This window comes from Apteryx mantelli, chromosome 7 (genome assembly GCF_036417845.1).
Source record: "Apteryx mantelli isolate bAptMan1 chromosome 7, bAptMan1.hap1, whole genome shotgun sequence".
Taxonomy (NCBI): domain Eukaryota; kingdom Metazoa; phylum Chordata; class Aves; order Apterygiformes; family Apterygidae; genus Apteryx; species Apteryx mantelli.
Window position 1 is genome coordinate 8560597 of NC_089984.1, and position 18139 is coordinate 8578735.

Here is an 18139-nt window from a genome sequence, read left to right on the forward strand (position 1 = left end):
GGATATTTTATCTTTGAGAACTTACCTGATCAATAGCAAAAATTACAGATTGGTCTTCTATTGATTTGTTATAATTTAGCTTATTTGATACATCTGGAAATGGTCATCCCTGCTTGAGGCCACAGGGAGAACAACTTTCTGCTCGTTCATGTATGTCATTTATTTTGCTGTGTCTTAAAACACTTGGGGTCAGATCCTACCATGCACTCCATCCCTTTACTTTACTCCAGAAATGTGAAAGAGTCTTTAAAATGTTTGAAATGGTATTTCTCTAGCAGAAAAGGATCTACCAGCACTGGAACTCAGGTGTCTTCTAGCAAAAAAGCCAGAATTTTTGTGACGAGTGCACACACATTATTCTCAGCTTTCAGGTGATCTTATGTTTCAGTCACAGAGTGAGTAAATCAGACTTGCTTGAATTTTTTTCAAGTCCCCAGATCTCCCCAGATCAAGGGTAAGGGAGATGGAATGGCAATGCCTGTGTCATCTCTTTATCAGGTAACCACATAAAAATCTTGGAAAAACATGGCAATTTGATGTTGGGCAGAATGTAGTAGTAAATTAATTAAAGAAGGGAGGAAGAATATTGCAAGAATGTGTTAGCTTTTTGTTTTTTAAGATTGTGGCGCAGATCTTTAAGTCTGTTGTGGCACAAATAGGGAATATAAGTTCTAAGTATGAAATTCAAGTTTCTCCTATAGTTACAATTGTGTAGCTTGGTATCAGGCCTGTGACTGTGTGCACTTAAGTCATTAGTTGCCTGGGTGGTCCTGGAACTTCCCATCCAGTCATCTGCATCCCAAGAGATAACGGATTTGAAAGAGTGGACTGACTTGAGACAAGGTGATTGACTGAACTTCTAGCTACCTTCACAATTAAGGATTTAACTAGTTGTTGCAGGAGATCTCCAGATGGGAGTTTCGGAGTGTCCTTAGGATTTCCCCAGGCAGCTCCTGTTGTGTAGATTCACAGCCTGGGTGGAGACTGTGGCCCTTCCACACTTGCCAGTCAGTTCCTGCTGCAAAATTCATGAAAATGTACATAGAATATGCTTGTAAACAGGCAGTAGAAACTGTTCCTGCAGATGCAGAAATGGTGACATATGACAGTCTTTGTATATAGCTGAAGTAGTGAGGATGCATGTAATTTTAGGCAGTCAGTAGCGATGGATTATACACAGGTTGGAATGGTCATTACATTCTGCAGTTGCAATGCAGTGGCAGTGGTGGCCCGCAGAGGAGAATCCCTGTTGCACAGGCATGGCACTGAAGATGTACTACAGCTATACCACAGCATCTTCGTTATGTTTGGCCAAATTCTCAGAAGACTTAGCTTTTTTTCAGGGACCAAAACAAGTGGCCGTGGTTTAAATGAAATACAGAGAATTTAGACAGCTATCAGGATTTAAGCTGGTAGGAGCTAAAGACTTTTGAAAATCTGCTTTCTGTATTATCTACTGAATGCTGAGAAAATTTTTGATTGCTCTATTTGATCTCAGATGGCAAAACACAGAGAAAAAAAGTGAGAAGCAGAGATAAATGACAGGGCTCCTCTTACAGCAGAGCATTCTAAATAATAACTTTATTTATTTTGTGAAGCTGGTGAAAGCACAAGGGAGTTGGGGAGAGAGGGATGACCTAGATAAGAGAATCGCAACATGAGCTCAACAATGAAGTATCTAGGTGGTAGAATCTGCCCCAGAACAGAAAAAGAAGGAAAACCTAGGACTGATATAAACTTGTATTGATCGGAAAATTGTTTTAAATGGCAGTGCTTGCCAATTCACATTCAGCTACCACCGTGTAGTAAAGGATTTGACTGCTGCTGGGATTATTACACTGGCCTTCACTTTCAGTACTGTTTTAGCCATGGTTACGTTATCCTTCTCTACTGGTTCAGGAGAAGTTAGAAGTATAGTTTGCATTCTGCCAATTCAACTCAAAGGAAAAGTCTGAACTTTTGAACTGTTCCTGTGTTAACTTGCTTTAGCTAAGTATTTTGCTGACTTTTGGGGGGTCAAAAACATTTCCTCTAAGCTAGTACTATAGAATTCATTGGGCTAGGATGTTAAAGGTTTGTCCAGAAATTCTGTGCTGTTTTGTTCTTCTTCTTCCCTGGAACAGTAGTTGGCCAGTTTGACAGAACAGATGCTTCCTTTGAGAGAAGACAGTGTTGGGTAAGATGTCATTGTTGATGGACCGTGTCACCGTGTTCAAGTGCTGTGTAATTCTGTTATGCTACATAATCCAGTGACCGCAATTGTAGATGAATTCCCATGTCAAGGTTTTTCACAGGGTCTTAATGCTTATTCCACCACAGTTCAGTAAAGCATTGTGCAGAGATCCAAAAGCATTAGGAAGCAAACCCAAAGCCAGCGCTTTATAGTGGTACTCAGTCTTCTCTTGTCTAAATTAGGCAATACCAAAGTCTTACGTCTTTCCAGGAATGCTGTGTTTTCTTTGTCAGACTTCTGCTACAGAGGCCTCATTACTGCTCAAAAGATCAGAAGTGTTACTTTCCCCTTTGTATATACCATTCTGCTGTTGCCTTTTTCCTGGTGAATTTGTGATCAACTGGAACTCCAGAGTGTTTCTTGCTGTACTGTTGTGCAGGGAATGACTTGCCACTTGTATCTGTGCCTTTGATTTTCCTACCTGAGTGCTTGTATCCTTTTTTTAATTGCAACTGCTTTTTCTTCCAGAATTTCTTCAGATATTTTTTTCTATCATCTTAATTCTGGCCTCCCAGCGTGTTTAATTCAAGTAATTAAAAAAGAATGGAGCAGTGCAGAAACCAAGGCAGATCTCAGCAAAGCCAAGTTCCTTTTTCCTTTTGTCCCTCCCTCGTGACAGTGGCCCTCTGATACACAGTCTTGGAGTATGCTTTTCCAAACAGTTTTGCATCTCCCTTGCAGTAATTTTGTCTAGACCAAATATTCTTTAGACAGTTTATGAAAATACCATAGGAGACAGTTCCAGAAGCCTAACTGAACTGAAGCTGTATGTTATTTACTGCTTCTCATCTTCCCAGAGACCATAAAAGCTTATTTTACATTGGTCTGACACTACTTATCCTTGAAAAATCGTGTTGGCTGTTATTCATCTCTCTGTTTTATTCTGCATGCTTCTAACTTGTTTGATTATGAATTGATAGGATTTATTGGCTCTCAGCAGACACCATTTGGAACTGATGAACAAAATGAGGTCTGTTGCTCAGCTAACACCTCTACCAAGAGATTTTGAAGAGCAGCGCTCACAACTGCAACAGAGCCTGTGGCTGACTTATGGTGGTCAAAGATACCAATTCAATAAGAACTAGTCCTAGCCAGATCAGCCCATGTAATACTCATTTACAAAGTAAGGTATCTGTTTCTCTTCTTTCACACTGCTCTTACTGTAAAAAAAGTCTGTCCTTTTGGACCTCCTCTGCCTCATTACTCTTTGTGAGAGATGCAGAACTGATATGTTGCCAGTGCAGGAAGGCAAAAGAAGAGGGAAGAGAAATTTTTTATTTTCATAAACTCATTTTATTTTCTGGAATTCTAGAATAGCTAGTAATAAATATATGTTGTGTTCACATTTTCCTGTAAGTTTTCATGACCCATTGCTGAGTCCCTTTAATCCAGGTATTTTCGTTAGTCTTAAAATTCCTTCATTTGCAAGAGGTATTTATAGCTACAAAATACTGTATAATACAGAGAGTTGAGGATCATTTACCTTATAGCTTTTAACATTTCTTCACACTATCCTTTGTTTGTCTGGCTACACTTTATTTATTACATTTATTTTGTTAATGAGTGCAACTGCTTTAGTCATTATATCTGTAATGTTGCATGGGTTTGGCATTTAATCAGTTGAGCAGTTTTACTAGCATAAAGAATTTTTTTTCTCTGGATTTCCAAACCTGTAACCTCAGACTGGATAGAACGTGAGTGAAATGAGAATCTTTCTTGCTTCTGCATCTGCAGCCATAACAAAACATTGTATAGGCAAAGGTCAGCTCTTGGGTCCACCTGTACAATCTACTATTCTGTTCTCCCTAATCTAATTTCCTGAGGAACTCTGCTGCCTCTTCTTTGTCTAGGTATAACTGATAAAGACTTGCAGCCAGATCTAATAAAGGCTTCTGTGTTTATGGGCTTGATTCTAAAATGTGTAATTTTAAATCCTCAAACTAGACTGGCATCCCAAAGTCAGAGTTGGGCAACTATGCATGGTAGCAAGAGCACTGGAGGAAGCACGCACTTCAAAAACTTCATCTGAAACTGTGCACACTGAGCTGAGAGGTCAGACCAAAAAAAAAAAAAAAAACACCCCAACAGAAACACTAAGCATGGGTTTATATCCCTCCTATGATTTTCAGGCTCCCCTGTTCATTTGGGATGTGTGAGTAGGGATAGTTCCAGTCATTCTTTTTAAAAAAAAAGTGATAGAATATTTGTGTGAAAGTCTTGCTAGGAGAGTAGCATATTCTAGCGGTTGGATTAATCACCCAGGAGCTTTGAGTTTCACTTTTTTTCAGCCTGGAGGGTTCAACCCACATCAGTGATGAATCCTGTATCTGTAAGTTCTGGTTATGTGTCAACTTTTTTTCTCTGAAGCAAGGCTAATGCAGTCATTGATTGCAGGACTGAAAAAATTAATTGTCCAAGAAAAAGAGAAAAAGAATGACTCTGTAAGTTAATAGAGCATTTGTAATGAGTGAGGTGTGAATCCTGGTTGCGTAGCCTGAACCCTAATGGTGATAAAAGTGTGAGCTGCCCAGATGGACAGTGGTCTGGGGTTGGCAGGGATTACCAGGCTGGAGACAGATCTGAGTTTTGGTTGGAACAGGAAGACCAAAGAACTAGATTTACTGCTGGGTCTGGAAGGGACTACTAGTCTGAGTTAGGGCTGAAGTCTCCACAGGCTTGGTGGCTAGGTTTAGCTTGGGCAGAAAAGAGTTGTTGATTTAGATCAGGGTTGGGTTTGGATCCAGGGTATTGCAGGTCAGGCAGTGCAAGCATCATAGCTGAATGAGTTGTGGGTCCTACTGGAGCTGCTGGCCTAGAGCTTGGGTTAAAATTTAGATCCACAAACACTGATGAGTTAATTGTAGTCTTGAATATGATTGGGACACTGGACTAATTTTAGTGTGTGTTCTACACAGTTGCAAAATGCTTAGGATTACAGTGGAAACTGTCAGGATTTGCTGGGCTAGAATTAGGACTGATGTAATGATCAAGGTATGAAGGTCAAGACTGAGTGTGACAAAGACCACTCAGGTTGTGGTCTGGAGATGACAGTAGTTGTGATGCTTAGGTTACCACCCCTGTTAAATGCTTACGTTTCATGGCATTTGATGTTAGTTAAACGTCAGCTAGTAGTTTATTTTTAGGGACAGGTTAGTCATTAGAGTGCCCTGTTGTTGTTTCTGATGAAGGGGAAGTACAAAACATTTGCTGAGGTGAGTAGAGTGAGTAGAGATAAGCCACTCAGCTTTGTTTGGGGGCAGAAGATTGTGCATGTCCATTCTTGGAAAAGATGATGGCTAAGGCCATCGTATTTCCATCAAATCCTCAAAGGATTTGAGGGGACAATGAAAGTTGCAGTTAACCTAAGAATTAAAAGAACGTTTTCAATAGTTATTTTTCGGAGTGAAATTTCAGTGTAAAGGAAAAAGAGCCAAAAATAATGCCTGATACTGATGCTCACTAATCTCTGTAGTTAAGTTTAGGGTAATGCACAGAGAGGGATGGCGTTACTATACAGATATGCTGTTCATCGTGGTCTGGGGCAAAAATGATTAGATTAAGAGGCTTTGGTCTCTCTTTCGCAATTTTCCAAAACTCTCTGTGTCACACCAGTGCTAGCCTGTCCTAGCTTTGTTTCTTCTTATGTTTATACCTTTCAAGAAACATTTCTGTGAAGCTTTTCATCTCCTACATCTTTGTTGGGGCATTCTAAACTCATTTTTGTCTTGTGGAATCCAATGACATTCTTTCTAGTTAGACTTACCTGGGCAGCTGTCTCAAATTGTTTATGGTCTATTCTCAGTCTCCTCATTGGGCAAAACAATTGATTTAAGAGACGTAATAAAAATCCATCACTACCCTGAGGGCATCTAATTGCTCATAAATGTAATACTTTGTGTCTTGATTTTGTTTGCATAGCCTTGAATGTGTTATAAATTTACTTAGTTGATAAGGCTTTAGTGCTTGAAAATAGTGAAGTGTGAGGAAGAGATGTATTAGATCTTCCATGCATGGAATCAAAACCAGACCCACGAGCTTCTGCATGGAGATATGAAGAGAGAGAAGACCTAAGTTAAATATCTGTGAAAAAAAAATTCAGACAGATTTATAATTTGGTGAAACAGCCTACTAAGCAAAGTGTTTTTTCATACTTAAAGCTTGACAGACAAAATACTAGTAAATATAAAACTGGTAAGAAACTGTCTATTGGCTGGGGGAAAAAAACTAGATTTAATGGACTTTTGTGTCTCTAACATCTGGAGTAAAGGAGTAAACTGAGCTGGTGGCATTCTGACTCTGCTGTTCAGGTGCTAAATGAGGAAAACTGGGAATTCAGAATGTGCATGCGGCACCTATTATTAGAAGGCAGTGTGCACTGAAACTGAGAGCGATTCACCAAACACTTGAAATGTGTTAAATTTAAAGTCATAGAACTGGAAGACACCTCAGAAAGTGACTTAAATCATGCCTGTCATTTATGACAGGTGTTTGTCTATTCTAAAAGACCTCCAGTGTTTGGAGATGCCACAACCTTCCTGGATATTCTTTTCCAGTTCCTCATTATCTCAGAGCCTCACCTGAGTCTCCTTTTCTAAAATGTACGCTCATTAATACTTTTCCTATCCACTACAGCCATGAAGCCTAAATGAAGATGATGGTTATATGTGTATCTTGTAGGCTCTCTAGCTCCTACTGTCTCCTTTCCCCCACTCCTAATTTCCACTTTTCTACATTAAAGAAGGCTTTAAATCCTTCAGCCTTTCCCTACCGGTCATATTTTCTACATGTCTGATCATCCTATTTGCACTGTCTCCAATCTTGTCAAAACTTTCTTCATATAAACTGGACACACAACTGCAGCTGCAGTCTTACCAAAACACATCTTTTTCTGCAAACCACGACATAGGTTTTTTTCATCTTTTGTTTGAAGCAGTTGATTATTCCTGCCCAAATTTAGAATTTTCAATTGGCCCCAGAGAAATTTCATCCTATTTTTTTTCAATGGGCCATTTCTTAATTTTGTTGGTGATTGAGCAAACCTGAGGTACTCCCCCAGATATTCTTTTAAAAGCATTTAGTGGATAGAATGGCCAAAGATGGGAAATTGGGACTGATACTTGTTATCCCGTACTCCAGGGCAATTAAACCTGTACTTTTTAAAAAAGGTCTGGATTTATGTAAAGGTAAAAAGGAGCACAGATCTATCTTATTGTATTGCTTGTGTAGAAAAGGAGTGCTCCCCGAATGTATAACTTACTTAACAGCTATTTTTTCATCATTTTTTTTATATAGGACTGAGGTACTGCAGTTACTCTTGAATTCTATTTCTGAACATTTGTTTCAAGACTTAGTTGTAGTTTATAGCTTATACCCATCCAGCCCCCCCATTTCTTAAAGAATGGAGTAGAGAGAACTTCAACTGTTGGTGCAGTCAGGTCCCAAGTGGAGCAGAAGTCTTGTCAGTCCTCCTTGCTAAGAGTTCCTCCTGTGGCTCTCATGATGGCCGTATTTGTGGTAGAAAGAAATACTTTCTCAACAGTTGGTTGAAATACCTTTCCTGGGTAGAACTGCTGCAGTCTCTGGACTTACTTGCAGAGGTACAAGGAAATTGCCAGTTTAATTGAACTGCTTCACCTTCCAACATACTCAACCAGTGTGTCTTCAAATGTGAGAAAAGCTCTGGCTAATATTCACAAAAATCACCAATGCAGAAAGCAGTTGTCACTGTTACTCCCTCTCTCCTTTCCCCACTTCTCTGGTTTTGGGTTGTGTTTTTTATATTGGTTGACTGATAGACTGGGTTGTAGCTTTCCAGGAGGGGACAGGACTGCTTTTGTTTGTACAGCACCAAAAGGACGTGCTGTGAACAGTGGAAAACTAATCAGTGGGCTAAAATCTTGAGAAGATTCAGTCTGCAGCATGCATGATCAGTTGTGCAAACACGAGTTAGTAAAATCAGGAATGGCAAATAAAGGGTATGGTGAATTTTAAAAGCATCTGAACTTAACACATGGGATTGCATTTACAAATTCCCCTCCCCCCACTCCAAATTACAGTATTTTTCTTCTGCAAACTCTGCTCACTTCTCCCAGCATGTTTTCCATAACAAGAAGACTGCTTTCTGTAGTACAGTAAAGCCTAAAATACTCCAAAGTCTATGCAGTTCTAGGTTTTTCCAGATGTGGGCTTGATAGTAGAGAATTCCTAAGGAACTGTAATTTGTAAAGTATGCTTTTTTTTCCTAAGGATCAATAAATAGTTTCTTGCCAAACACCACATTCAATTAACAAAAGAAGAGATTAATCATCTGCCATGTTGTATTAGCATCACTATCTAAGTATTTTTACTAACAAAGTTTTTGTATGACTGCACATTATGTATTTTAGGCTAAACAAGGTTTTTTTTCACTGGAATGTCTTGGCTTCCTTATACATGAAACCATACTGGATTTAAGGAAAAGAATATCGTATTTTCAGTCATTTTTCTACTTTGTCCACCTCCTTTGTTCATTGCAGTACTTGGAAAGTGATATGAAGCCTTTAGAGATTAAATGGTTACATAATAAAGCTAAAAGTCTTTCTGTGAAAGAGTCTGAAATGCAAAGTTGAATTTAGCATGGTTGCTCTTGCCTACGTTATATATGTGTGAAGTATAAAAATAATAAATGCTGATTTTAGTTTAGTTAAAGTATTTCAACACTGAAGAGAGTGAAGCACAAGAAAATGTAAAGGTAATGGTTGTCAGTATTATCTACCTAAAGTATTTATATTTTATTTCTATAAAAGATTTTTCATGTAATTAAAAAAAATTTTTTACAGGGAGATTCTTTACAAGCTATTCACTGCCACATTACAATTTCCCTAAGTTGAAAATTTTTCTCTGAATAATTTCTGAGATGATTTGGTAATTATTATTTGAGCTATTACATATCTAAATTTTTAGTGGTGTTTGTTAGTTTTAACTGCAGCCCTGTTCACATTCCCATTCATGCTTATATACACCAATTAAATTTTAAAAATAAGGTTTTCTGACCAGCTAGCCATAATCAGTCTCAGAATACATCAGATTTTCACTGAACATATTTACTAGAAAATTCCTGGAAAGGAAAAAACATAAACTTGTTGTAAAGCCAGGGGAAAGCAAAATGCACAAGTAATCTCTGCACTAAAACACGACCACTCCCTCTTTAGGATTATCTCCACATAACATAATTGAACTGGGCTGAAAATCAATATACTTAGGATTTAGCATGGGTTGTTCTAGTGCTTCCAGTATGAAAATACTGTGTGACATTTTTCTGGTGCTTCTGTATCCAGCTGATGCCACACAATACAACTTTGTGGGACATTAAAAGAAAGAGTTTGCATGGAGGGAGATTTAATTACTGTTTCTTCTGTATGGATTGGTTGTTTTATACAGTTGAGCTCTTGGATATGAATTCATTCTCACTTGCTCAATAATGTAGTAAAGTCTTTGTTTCATTTGAAGGGGTAGAGGCCCACTGAAGAACACATCAGATGTAATTAATGCAGCAAAAATGATTTCAGAGTCAGGATCAAGGATGGATGTCTTAGCACGACTGATTGCCAATCAGGTAGGTTATTTATGTAATAATGCACTAAAACTTGGTCACAGATTAATCCAGCCATAAAGCCTCCAACACCTGAGATGGTCGCTCTACAAAAGTACTTGTAACATTTCTACATTTACCTGTCTGATTTTCTTTTCTCTCTTGATTTCTGGACATGATGTATATGAGGATTTGAAACTTTGCAAGTCCAAGAGCTACAGATCTTGTCCGAATTGTATGTGTGGAGTGTTTTTTTCATACACACGTGTGTCTGTGTATAAAAACACAAATGTATATGTAGGTATTCATACATATTTATATGTTTTTGAGTGTTCAACTACTGCTTTAAACTATGAATGCAACATTTTAGATGTATAGTATAATCCATTCTTGAATTCCTTGGGCAAATTACGAAGAAACAACCCAGTGGTATCCGTGTGAGTCGGCTATAGATGTGGGAACACAGTACTGTTAAATTGGCATTGAGTTCTGCTCAGTGGCATCTGTTTTGGAAAGGTGCTAGCTCTGAGCAGCACAGTTAAAGTTACTGACTTTTCTTCTCTTCCTTGAACTTGTATGTGTTTTCCAGCGTAATCACCATATATTTTGCAGAATCTGTGTTTCTGTTATACCTAGGTTATCTTTCTTTCCTCCATGCCCCCTACCCTGGCCATTTCTTTGGCTTATTGATGTCAGATGGCTTTCAATGTACATATTCCTTTCAGTAGTCAGTCAGAGTTTTGTCTTCTGCATACCTGCAGTTTTGATGTGATTTTTGTCATTTAAAATAAATATTTATCATCTGAGTGTTATAAGAATGGATTGCAACAAAACTCTTTTGTTCTTTACGAAATTACAGCCCCAGACAGTGGGGTTATATCTTCATATATTCTGCAGTCTGGCTTTGCACTGTCTTGTGCTTAGAAATCACACTAGTGACTGAAACGGTTGCCCAATTTAACGCCTGTTGTTGACAACAGCACTCAGGGAAAGAAACTTGGCAAGTGTGAGCCAGATTTAAAATTTGTAAATATAAGGTGAAAATATATAAGGTGAAATTTCAAAGCTAGATTTTTGACATGCTGCTCATCTGAACCAAGATGGAACTGGTGTACGCAAAAGCAGCTGAAGGCTCCTATTTACATACCCCTCACCTTGGGCTGCTCTATGCAAACTAGTCCAAATGCAACAAGTTACAGCTATGAGGGCAACCTAATTTCTGTTGAGTTACTGCAGCTTCACATAGCTCAGCTAAAAAAACAAGCCAGGATCTACATAAATCCATAAGCACGCTCATTTTCCTTGCTAAGGTGGCAGCATAGTAGCTGAGCAAATTAATACACCAAGCAGTTCCTCACAGGCAATCAATCAATCATCTGCACTAAGTAAGGTGGTTTTAGGGGCAGACTGTGCCAATGGCACAATGAAATGAAAGTTCAGTGTGCAAGTATTGTGTAAAGCGGTTACTTTTGTAGTTTTTGTGACTGCCTTTTAGGTCCACAGAGGCACGGTATAGTTGCAGTCTTCCAAACTCTCACATACGGCCTCGCTCCCCCTCAGTTTCGATTCTTTTCATACATAGCACTTGTTTTGAAACAGCAACAGTCTGTTAGTTTCTTGTATCCCAATATTCTAGCTAACAAGACAAAAAAAAACCCCTATTATTGATTGATACAGTTGTGATCTGTGGAAGAAGGCAACAAAATGTTTGGAAGTCCCTGTTCCTGATCTTGCTAGATGTTCTTCCAGCACATCTCTCTTTTCAAGAGCACTGGAGAATGGCTGCTTTCAAGATTTTCTTCATCAATTACAAATTAAAACAGCAACTGTCACAGATCAATTGCAGAAAAAGATGTTGTATCAAAGCGAACAATGAGTGTCATAAACTCTTATTCTGCTTAGTATAGAAACTCACAGTCTTGCTGAAATTCTTTCCAAAAGTTTTCCTTTTTTGTCTAATTACAGTGACTCAAGACTTAGACACATTACTGTGAGGAACAAAGTTGCCATGAGTTGTTCATGCTAATAATCAGTGTGTACCCTCTTAGCTGCTGGGAAGTGTGAGATCATTCAAGTTATCAACCTTTTTCCGAATTAACTCAAATCACTTCCATTTGTCTTAGGTCAGAGCTTGCACATAGTTGATGATATCCTTGAGTCAGCTGATCTGTGGTACTTTTTGCCCTGTGGCATTTTGTATGCATCTGAAATATACTAGTCAATTATAGGTGTTGCTTGTATTTTAGATATAATTATATACTATAGAAACAAATGAGTAAACATATATTAAAAAAAAGTTGATGAACCAGAAAAGCCCTTCTAAGGGCACAGGATGTAACCAGGCTTCTTCATTCATAAAGTCCGATACCTCTGCTGTGAACACAACTATAATCACTGCTAGCCATGTATCAAACTCAGTAAAAAAAGAAAATCTTGCCCTTACTCTTTCTGTTGCAAAGATGCATAAAATCCTCATACTCCTCTGATGGCTAGAAATCTTTTAACTTCTACATCCCTTTGTTCTTGTGCCAGATCATCCTTTAACTCACTTACAGAACTCTTTCCTCACTGTGTTTTTTTTTTAAATCCCCGAGGTATTTTTAAAGATCAATAATTGCTATTTTCAACTGTTATTTTGTGAAATTATATATACTCTGCTCTTTTAGGGTCCTCAAAAAAAAGAAACTTCCCATTTCTCTGGGCAAGCTCATAGCTGTTCTCTGAATTTGGTCCATAACCTTTCAAGAATTTGGTGACCAGGCAGGAACATGAATTCTAATGAGATTTTATGAATGCCCTTCTAAGCGGTGTTATGGTTTCCATATTTTTAGTGGAAATATTTCACGTTTTCACCTTTTAGTAACTGTTAGATTATGTGGAATTTTTATTTCATCTAAAAAGATTGATTTGTATGTATCGTTTGCTTCAGAGAGTCAAATTTGCCCTGGCACACCAATATTCAAGTAATTGTTAAAAGATACGTGTCCTTGCATTCTTCATGCACATACTTTTCTTAGGCACTTTTTCACAGCTTGCTCTGTAGCTGAGAAAGGTGCTGCCTCGGCTTAGACTACTCAATCACTTTAAGTATTTGTTGTCACTTCTGATACTCTCATTCAGTTAGACCACATCACTTTACTGTTAATAGTTGTCCCATGGCTATGACTATGCCTTTGCAGTTAACAGGATCATACAGTAAAGTAAAGTATGACATTTTCTGTATTCAAAGTTACATGCAAGTCAGAAAAACAAAACCCTGCTCTATTTCCTCCATCTAGCTTCGGAACTGAGCAAGAAGCTGAACTAAGCACTGCATAATGAAGAATCACTGTTGTATCTCTTTGACCTTTTCCAGTTCATAAAGTAGGTTCAAATGAATGATTTTGGTTCACACACCATGTAATTTCAGAGAACAAAAAACTGAGAACTGTGGAATTATGTAGTTCATACAGTTTTTCCTGTTAGGAAAAAACTATGAAACTTGTATTTGCAGCATCTTATAAAAAATCATCTACTTCAACAGGATCTCTCTAATACACTCTTCCTCATTTCAAGTTTTTATGAATCCCTCTTCCTGTTCTTAAAGAAAAGTGACAAAATGTGGTACAATTAGATTTCAGTTATATTTCACTCCCATACTCACAGCACTTAAAGATGACTCAGAGCTAACAACTGTGAACATAATCACAGCAAAGCATCAACATAAATCCAGGCCAATTAATCACAAAAGTACATTGTTAATAAACTTAGTTTTAAATAAGATAGATTGTTTCAAGTTCATTGTCTAATTTGTGACCTAAAAAGCCATATTACAGTTAAGGCAGTTTTAGTACATCCTGTTTTTAATTGAATGTGTTATAGATTAAAATCTTTATTAAAAGCCTCCTTAGTATTCAATAGAATAAAATATTAACTGCTTTTAAAATCTAGAAATGTAGGATCAATATGAAACATTTCTTTCTGTAAACTCACATAATGTTCCAACATAAAAGCTGTTTTTACATAGATAAAAACTTTGTTCTGAAAATAAAATTTAAAAGGCATCCTTTAAAATGATTACCTGATAAATAAGATCAAAGCAGATGTACCAAAATGATCATCTGATTACATGATCATGTTAGGTAAAAGCTTATAGTAAACAAATAGTTGCAATCAGTTACATATTTATAACTCTCTGTATTAGTGTGTCTGTATGTGATTATTCACAGTATTCCCAATATTAATCACCATGAAGACAAATTCAGATTCTAAGGAAATGACACTGACTACTTTAGCAAAGTGATGAAATCAAAGTAAGGCAAGAACAACATTGTTTATAGTCAGAGTTTCCTGCAGAATTATTTGTATTGATCTTTTGTGCCACTGCTGTGCCAGTGGCTACTGAAAATACTTTTTTACTTGGACTGTGAATGTTGGTTTCATTGTGTTTTAACCACTGCATAATTTATCAAATCATTTTGCGGTTTCCTATGGATATTATTTCTATTAGATAAAACACTTCTGCATCGTCTGGATACAAGACAGTTTTGATGCTGTTCATATGGAAGGCCCTTGTTAACATCCCACTATGTTAAGCAATGTTGAGTAAGGAAGAAGCAATTAAAGGCATATTTTAGTATATTTTTCTTTCATATGCTGGTTCTTTGAAAACATCCCACATCAGAGAGGATGACAAGAACCTCATCTGTATTTTCTCCTGAACTATGCCAAAGTTCACAATGCATTTTTGTAGTGGATCTAGCAGAATACAAACTAAGGACTGACATTTAATTCATATTAGTTATTTAATTCAAATTTGTTCACTTAAATTTCTGAGTTATTCCTTGCTTGCTTTTTCCTAAGTCCAAAACATGAACTTGTTTGTTTGCTTCTTAACTAAACATTTATATTCCATTACATAGTTATGAAGAGTAGAATCCTCATACCCCCGTATTAAACAGCAAAAACCCAGTTTCTTCAGCAAAGCCAGTAGTTTACATGAAGTACTTCAAATGACTTAAGTAGAATTGATGCTTTTTCTGAGTTTTATTACATCCTGGATTTTAAATCACCTACTGCATCAACGACAATACCATAAGCCCAAAGGTCTAACTGGATAAAACCAGAGATGGTTGTTCCCACAGCAGTTGGTGGGAATATACCTTCTTTTTTAATATACAAAGCTGGACACAACTTCCTATCAAAAGAATGTGACCATATTTCTAGTATAAGTATAGCACATAAAGGTTAAAAATGTATCTGTGCTAAACTGTAGGGATCTGTTTTTTATTTATATCATGCCCAGGTTTTACAGCTGTGGTAGCACAGTAGGGACTCACCATTCACCTTAAGATCCCTTTATTCTGCCAGAGCAGTGAAAAGCAGCTTCAGAACATAGGCATACCAGGCCTTATGTGACTAGCCTGTTCATCACACAGCAGTATTTCCCGCCAAGTAGTCCACAGTTCAGAGAACTGAGAGCAGAAAAAAGTTATTTTTATAAAGTACTGATAGTAGTGTATCTGCTGTAAGACATTCATACTTGCCAACTGGTACCTGGTGATACTGAAGATTTGCCATTGAGTTGAATAAATTCACAGTGGAACACACAAAAAAAGTAGATCATTGTTTATTAAGGTAAAGAAAGCATAATTTGGGATAAATATCAATATTGTTCTGCATTTATGTGTACATTTGGCTACATAACTACTACAGTTAATGTAGGTAACATCATGAAAAGAAATCATAACCTCTTAGGAATTGAAGGAAAAGTAGTTATTCCAAATATTAGAACAAGTGATTTAGCTAGAAATACTGCTAAGGCAAGAAAAAGTGAATATGGGTAAGTCTGGGATTATTCTGAGCTTCTCTGCTTACTTTGTTTACAAGCTTTATAAAAAGAGTGAGCTATTCAACCTGATGCAGCTGCAGTGAGAAGCAAGGCTACACAAGTGTGCAATTACATTGAGTACTCAGTGAAATACGAACCTGATGGCTGAGATGAAATTTTGAATCAGCAATTGCTGAAATGTTTTATTAACTGTTCTTTTTTTAAATTTAGTGTCCGGACCAATCATGTAAACAGGACTTGTTGGCTTACCTAGAACAGATCAAGCTGTACTCCCACCAGCTCAAAATCTGCAGTCAAGTTAAAGCAGAAATCCAGAATCTGGGTGGAGAGCTTATCATGTCTGCTGTAAGTAGAAAAATAGCATAGATTGCTTCCTCTGTTAATCAAAATGAAACCTCTCAAAATCAAGTGAATTTGCTGCGCTTGTGAAATGTTCCAGTGTAGGCCTGAATTTCTTCTTTTATTCCCCACTGCTTTTTATGCTCACTTTACACAGGACATGTAAGGCAATAAAACATAAGGCTGGTGACTTCGTAAAAGGAATAGGAATGACTTGCATATTTTTACTTCTTAAAAGTTATTATTCTCCACTGTTACTGTGGAGTAATTTGGTTATCTGTCTTCAGTATGGGCATAGTTTTGTAAAAACTGTAACACATTTTGCGAGTGTTCCTTTTTTTTTTTTTTTAAACCTATATATAAAGCGCCTGTGCGTGTGGGTATGAGTGAGTGTGAAATCACCCAAGTTGTACTTCCAGTTCAAAGGAAATGCTGAAAGATATTCTTGACTGGCTGCTGTGATATGCAAGAGAGGGTGCATCCTTACAGAACCTAAGAAAATTAAGAGCAAGGTGACTTGATTCTTGATTAGATTTCTGGATTTGCGTTAACTTAGTATAGTATAGTTAGCCATGGAAAAGACATTATGCACTTATCATGGGTATTCAAATTATTCCTGCACCTTTTCAGAGTGTTTACAACTACGTATTCATTGATTATTACAATTATTTGTAGTGTACTGCATCCATGATTTCAAAATGTAAACATCTGCTAAATAATGCAAAAGGTAACAAAAAGATGCTTCCTACCCCACATTCTTACTGTTTAATATTTTCTCCTTTATGGTAATGTCACATTCACACAAGCTTGAATATATAAAATCTAACAGTAGAGCTGTTAGTATGTTTTATTTGGCTTATAATCTAACCAGAAATGAACCCTTTATTGCTGACACAAGATTTGAAAGAGATGATTGATTTTTGTAGTCTATCTATCTTGGATATTATTTGAATGAGAATTCTGAGATTGTATTTAAACCTCTGGAACCTACAGAGACGTAATTTTGAATCAGATGACTTTATACTTTCTGCAGTGAACATTTGGTTTCATTTGGGTTGTAAATTAATCAAATTTGTCTTCATTATTCATTTTCTTTCTTTTTACAAACAATTCCATGAGCAGTGTGCATTAATGAAGCCAGATTTCATACTTTCATGCCCTTGACATGCATGTGTCTTCTGCTATCAGCGCTGTAATTCAACTTCCCCATGTTGTCTATCACCTCTCTGTGGTCCCACAACACAAAAATCCCCGTATTCCCCCATGCTTCGAGCTCGTGCTTCAGTACTTAACAACTCTCCCATTTGCCTGAACATAAACTCTTCCTCAGACCTCCTTTCTCAGAGTTTTTTCCCCCCAATTTCTGTGCTTCTAACATGCTCCCTCTGAGCACCTTGTATGTACCAGAAAGCTCTCCAACGTCCACTAAAGCTGTTTTGCCGTGCAACGAGCAGCGGCGGCGCAGTCTGCGCTGGCTGGCTGGCTGGCTGGCTGCCACAGGATCTTGGAACTAACCAGAATTGGGCTGTTCCTGCCTGTCTTTTCCCTGCCAGGACCACTGATTTGGAACTCTTCTCTGATTTTGTGATCTGGTAGAGATTTGTTGTACATCATCTTTGGCATTCCTACCCCTCTGTGATATTTGAAAACTGGAGATATTAACTAATAAGTTAAAAAGTTCGTGGGGGGGAGGGAGTGAACAAACACACGTCACAGAAGGATATGCCTTATTTCCTTATGAAACTAGCTAAAAGATATAGCTTCTTGCAGATTACGAGTTACATGTGATTTAAAATTTTCACTACTTTAGCCAGGTATGGATTCAAATGGATCTGTGACCTACAAAAATCTGCATACAGCCTGTTACATACAATCTGTACTGTTACTAGCCTTGTTTTCATTACTGAGTAATTGATTGGTGGACTCACTAAAAGGAATTTTGGAAGGCTGGTTTGCTTGTTGCTCTTTTTTTTCTCCCACTGTAATGATACTCAGATTGTTTCTATATCATTTTATTGTGTCACCCATAAATCTATAGTGGAAAGTACATAATTTTGTCCAAAAGTTGTAATTCTAAAAATCAAAACCCAACCTCAACTTCATTCAGAAACCTAGAGGGATAATTATGTATCATAATCCTGTTTCAAGGGAGCGGGATGAGGACATA

The 18139-nt window shown here is 37.4% G+C and overlaps 1 protein-coding gene across 1 annotated transcript in view; it reads left to right on the plus strand.

The window, feature by feature from the left end:
* CTNNA3 (catenin alpha 3) overlaps positions 1–18139 on the plus strand; it is a 586211-nt gene that overhangs the window by 554541 nt on the left and 13531 nt on the right. The window contains exons 16-17 of the mRNA XM_013945648.2: positions 9722–9827; positions 15844–15978. Of these exons, the coding sequence (XP_013801102.2) occupies positions 9722–9827; positions 15844–15978 (241 nt within the window). The remainder of the gene's footprint in view (positions 1–9721; positions 9828–15843; positions 15979–18139) is intronic.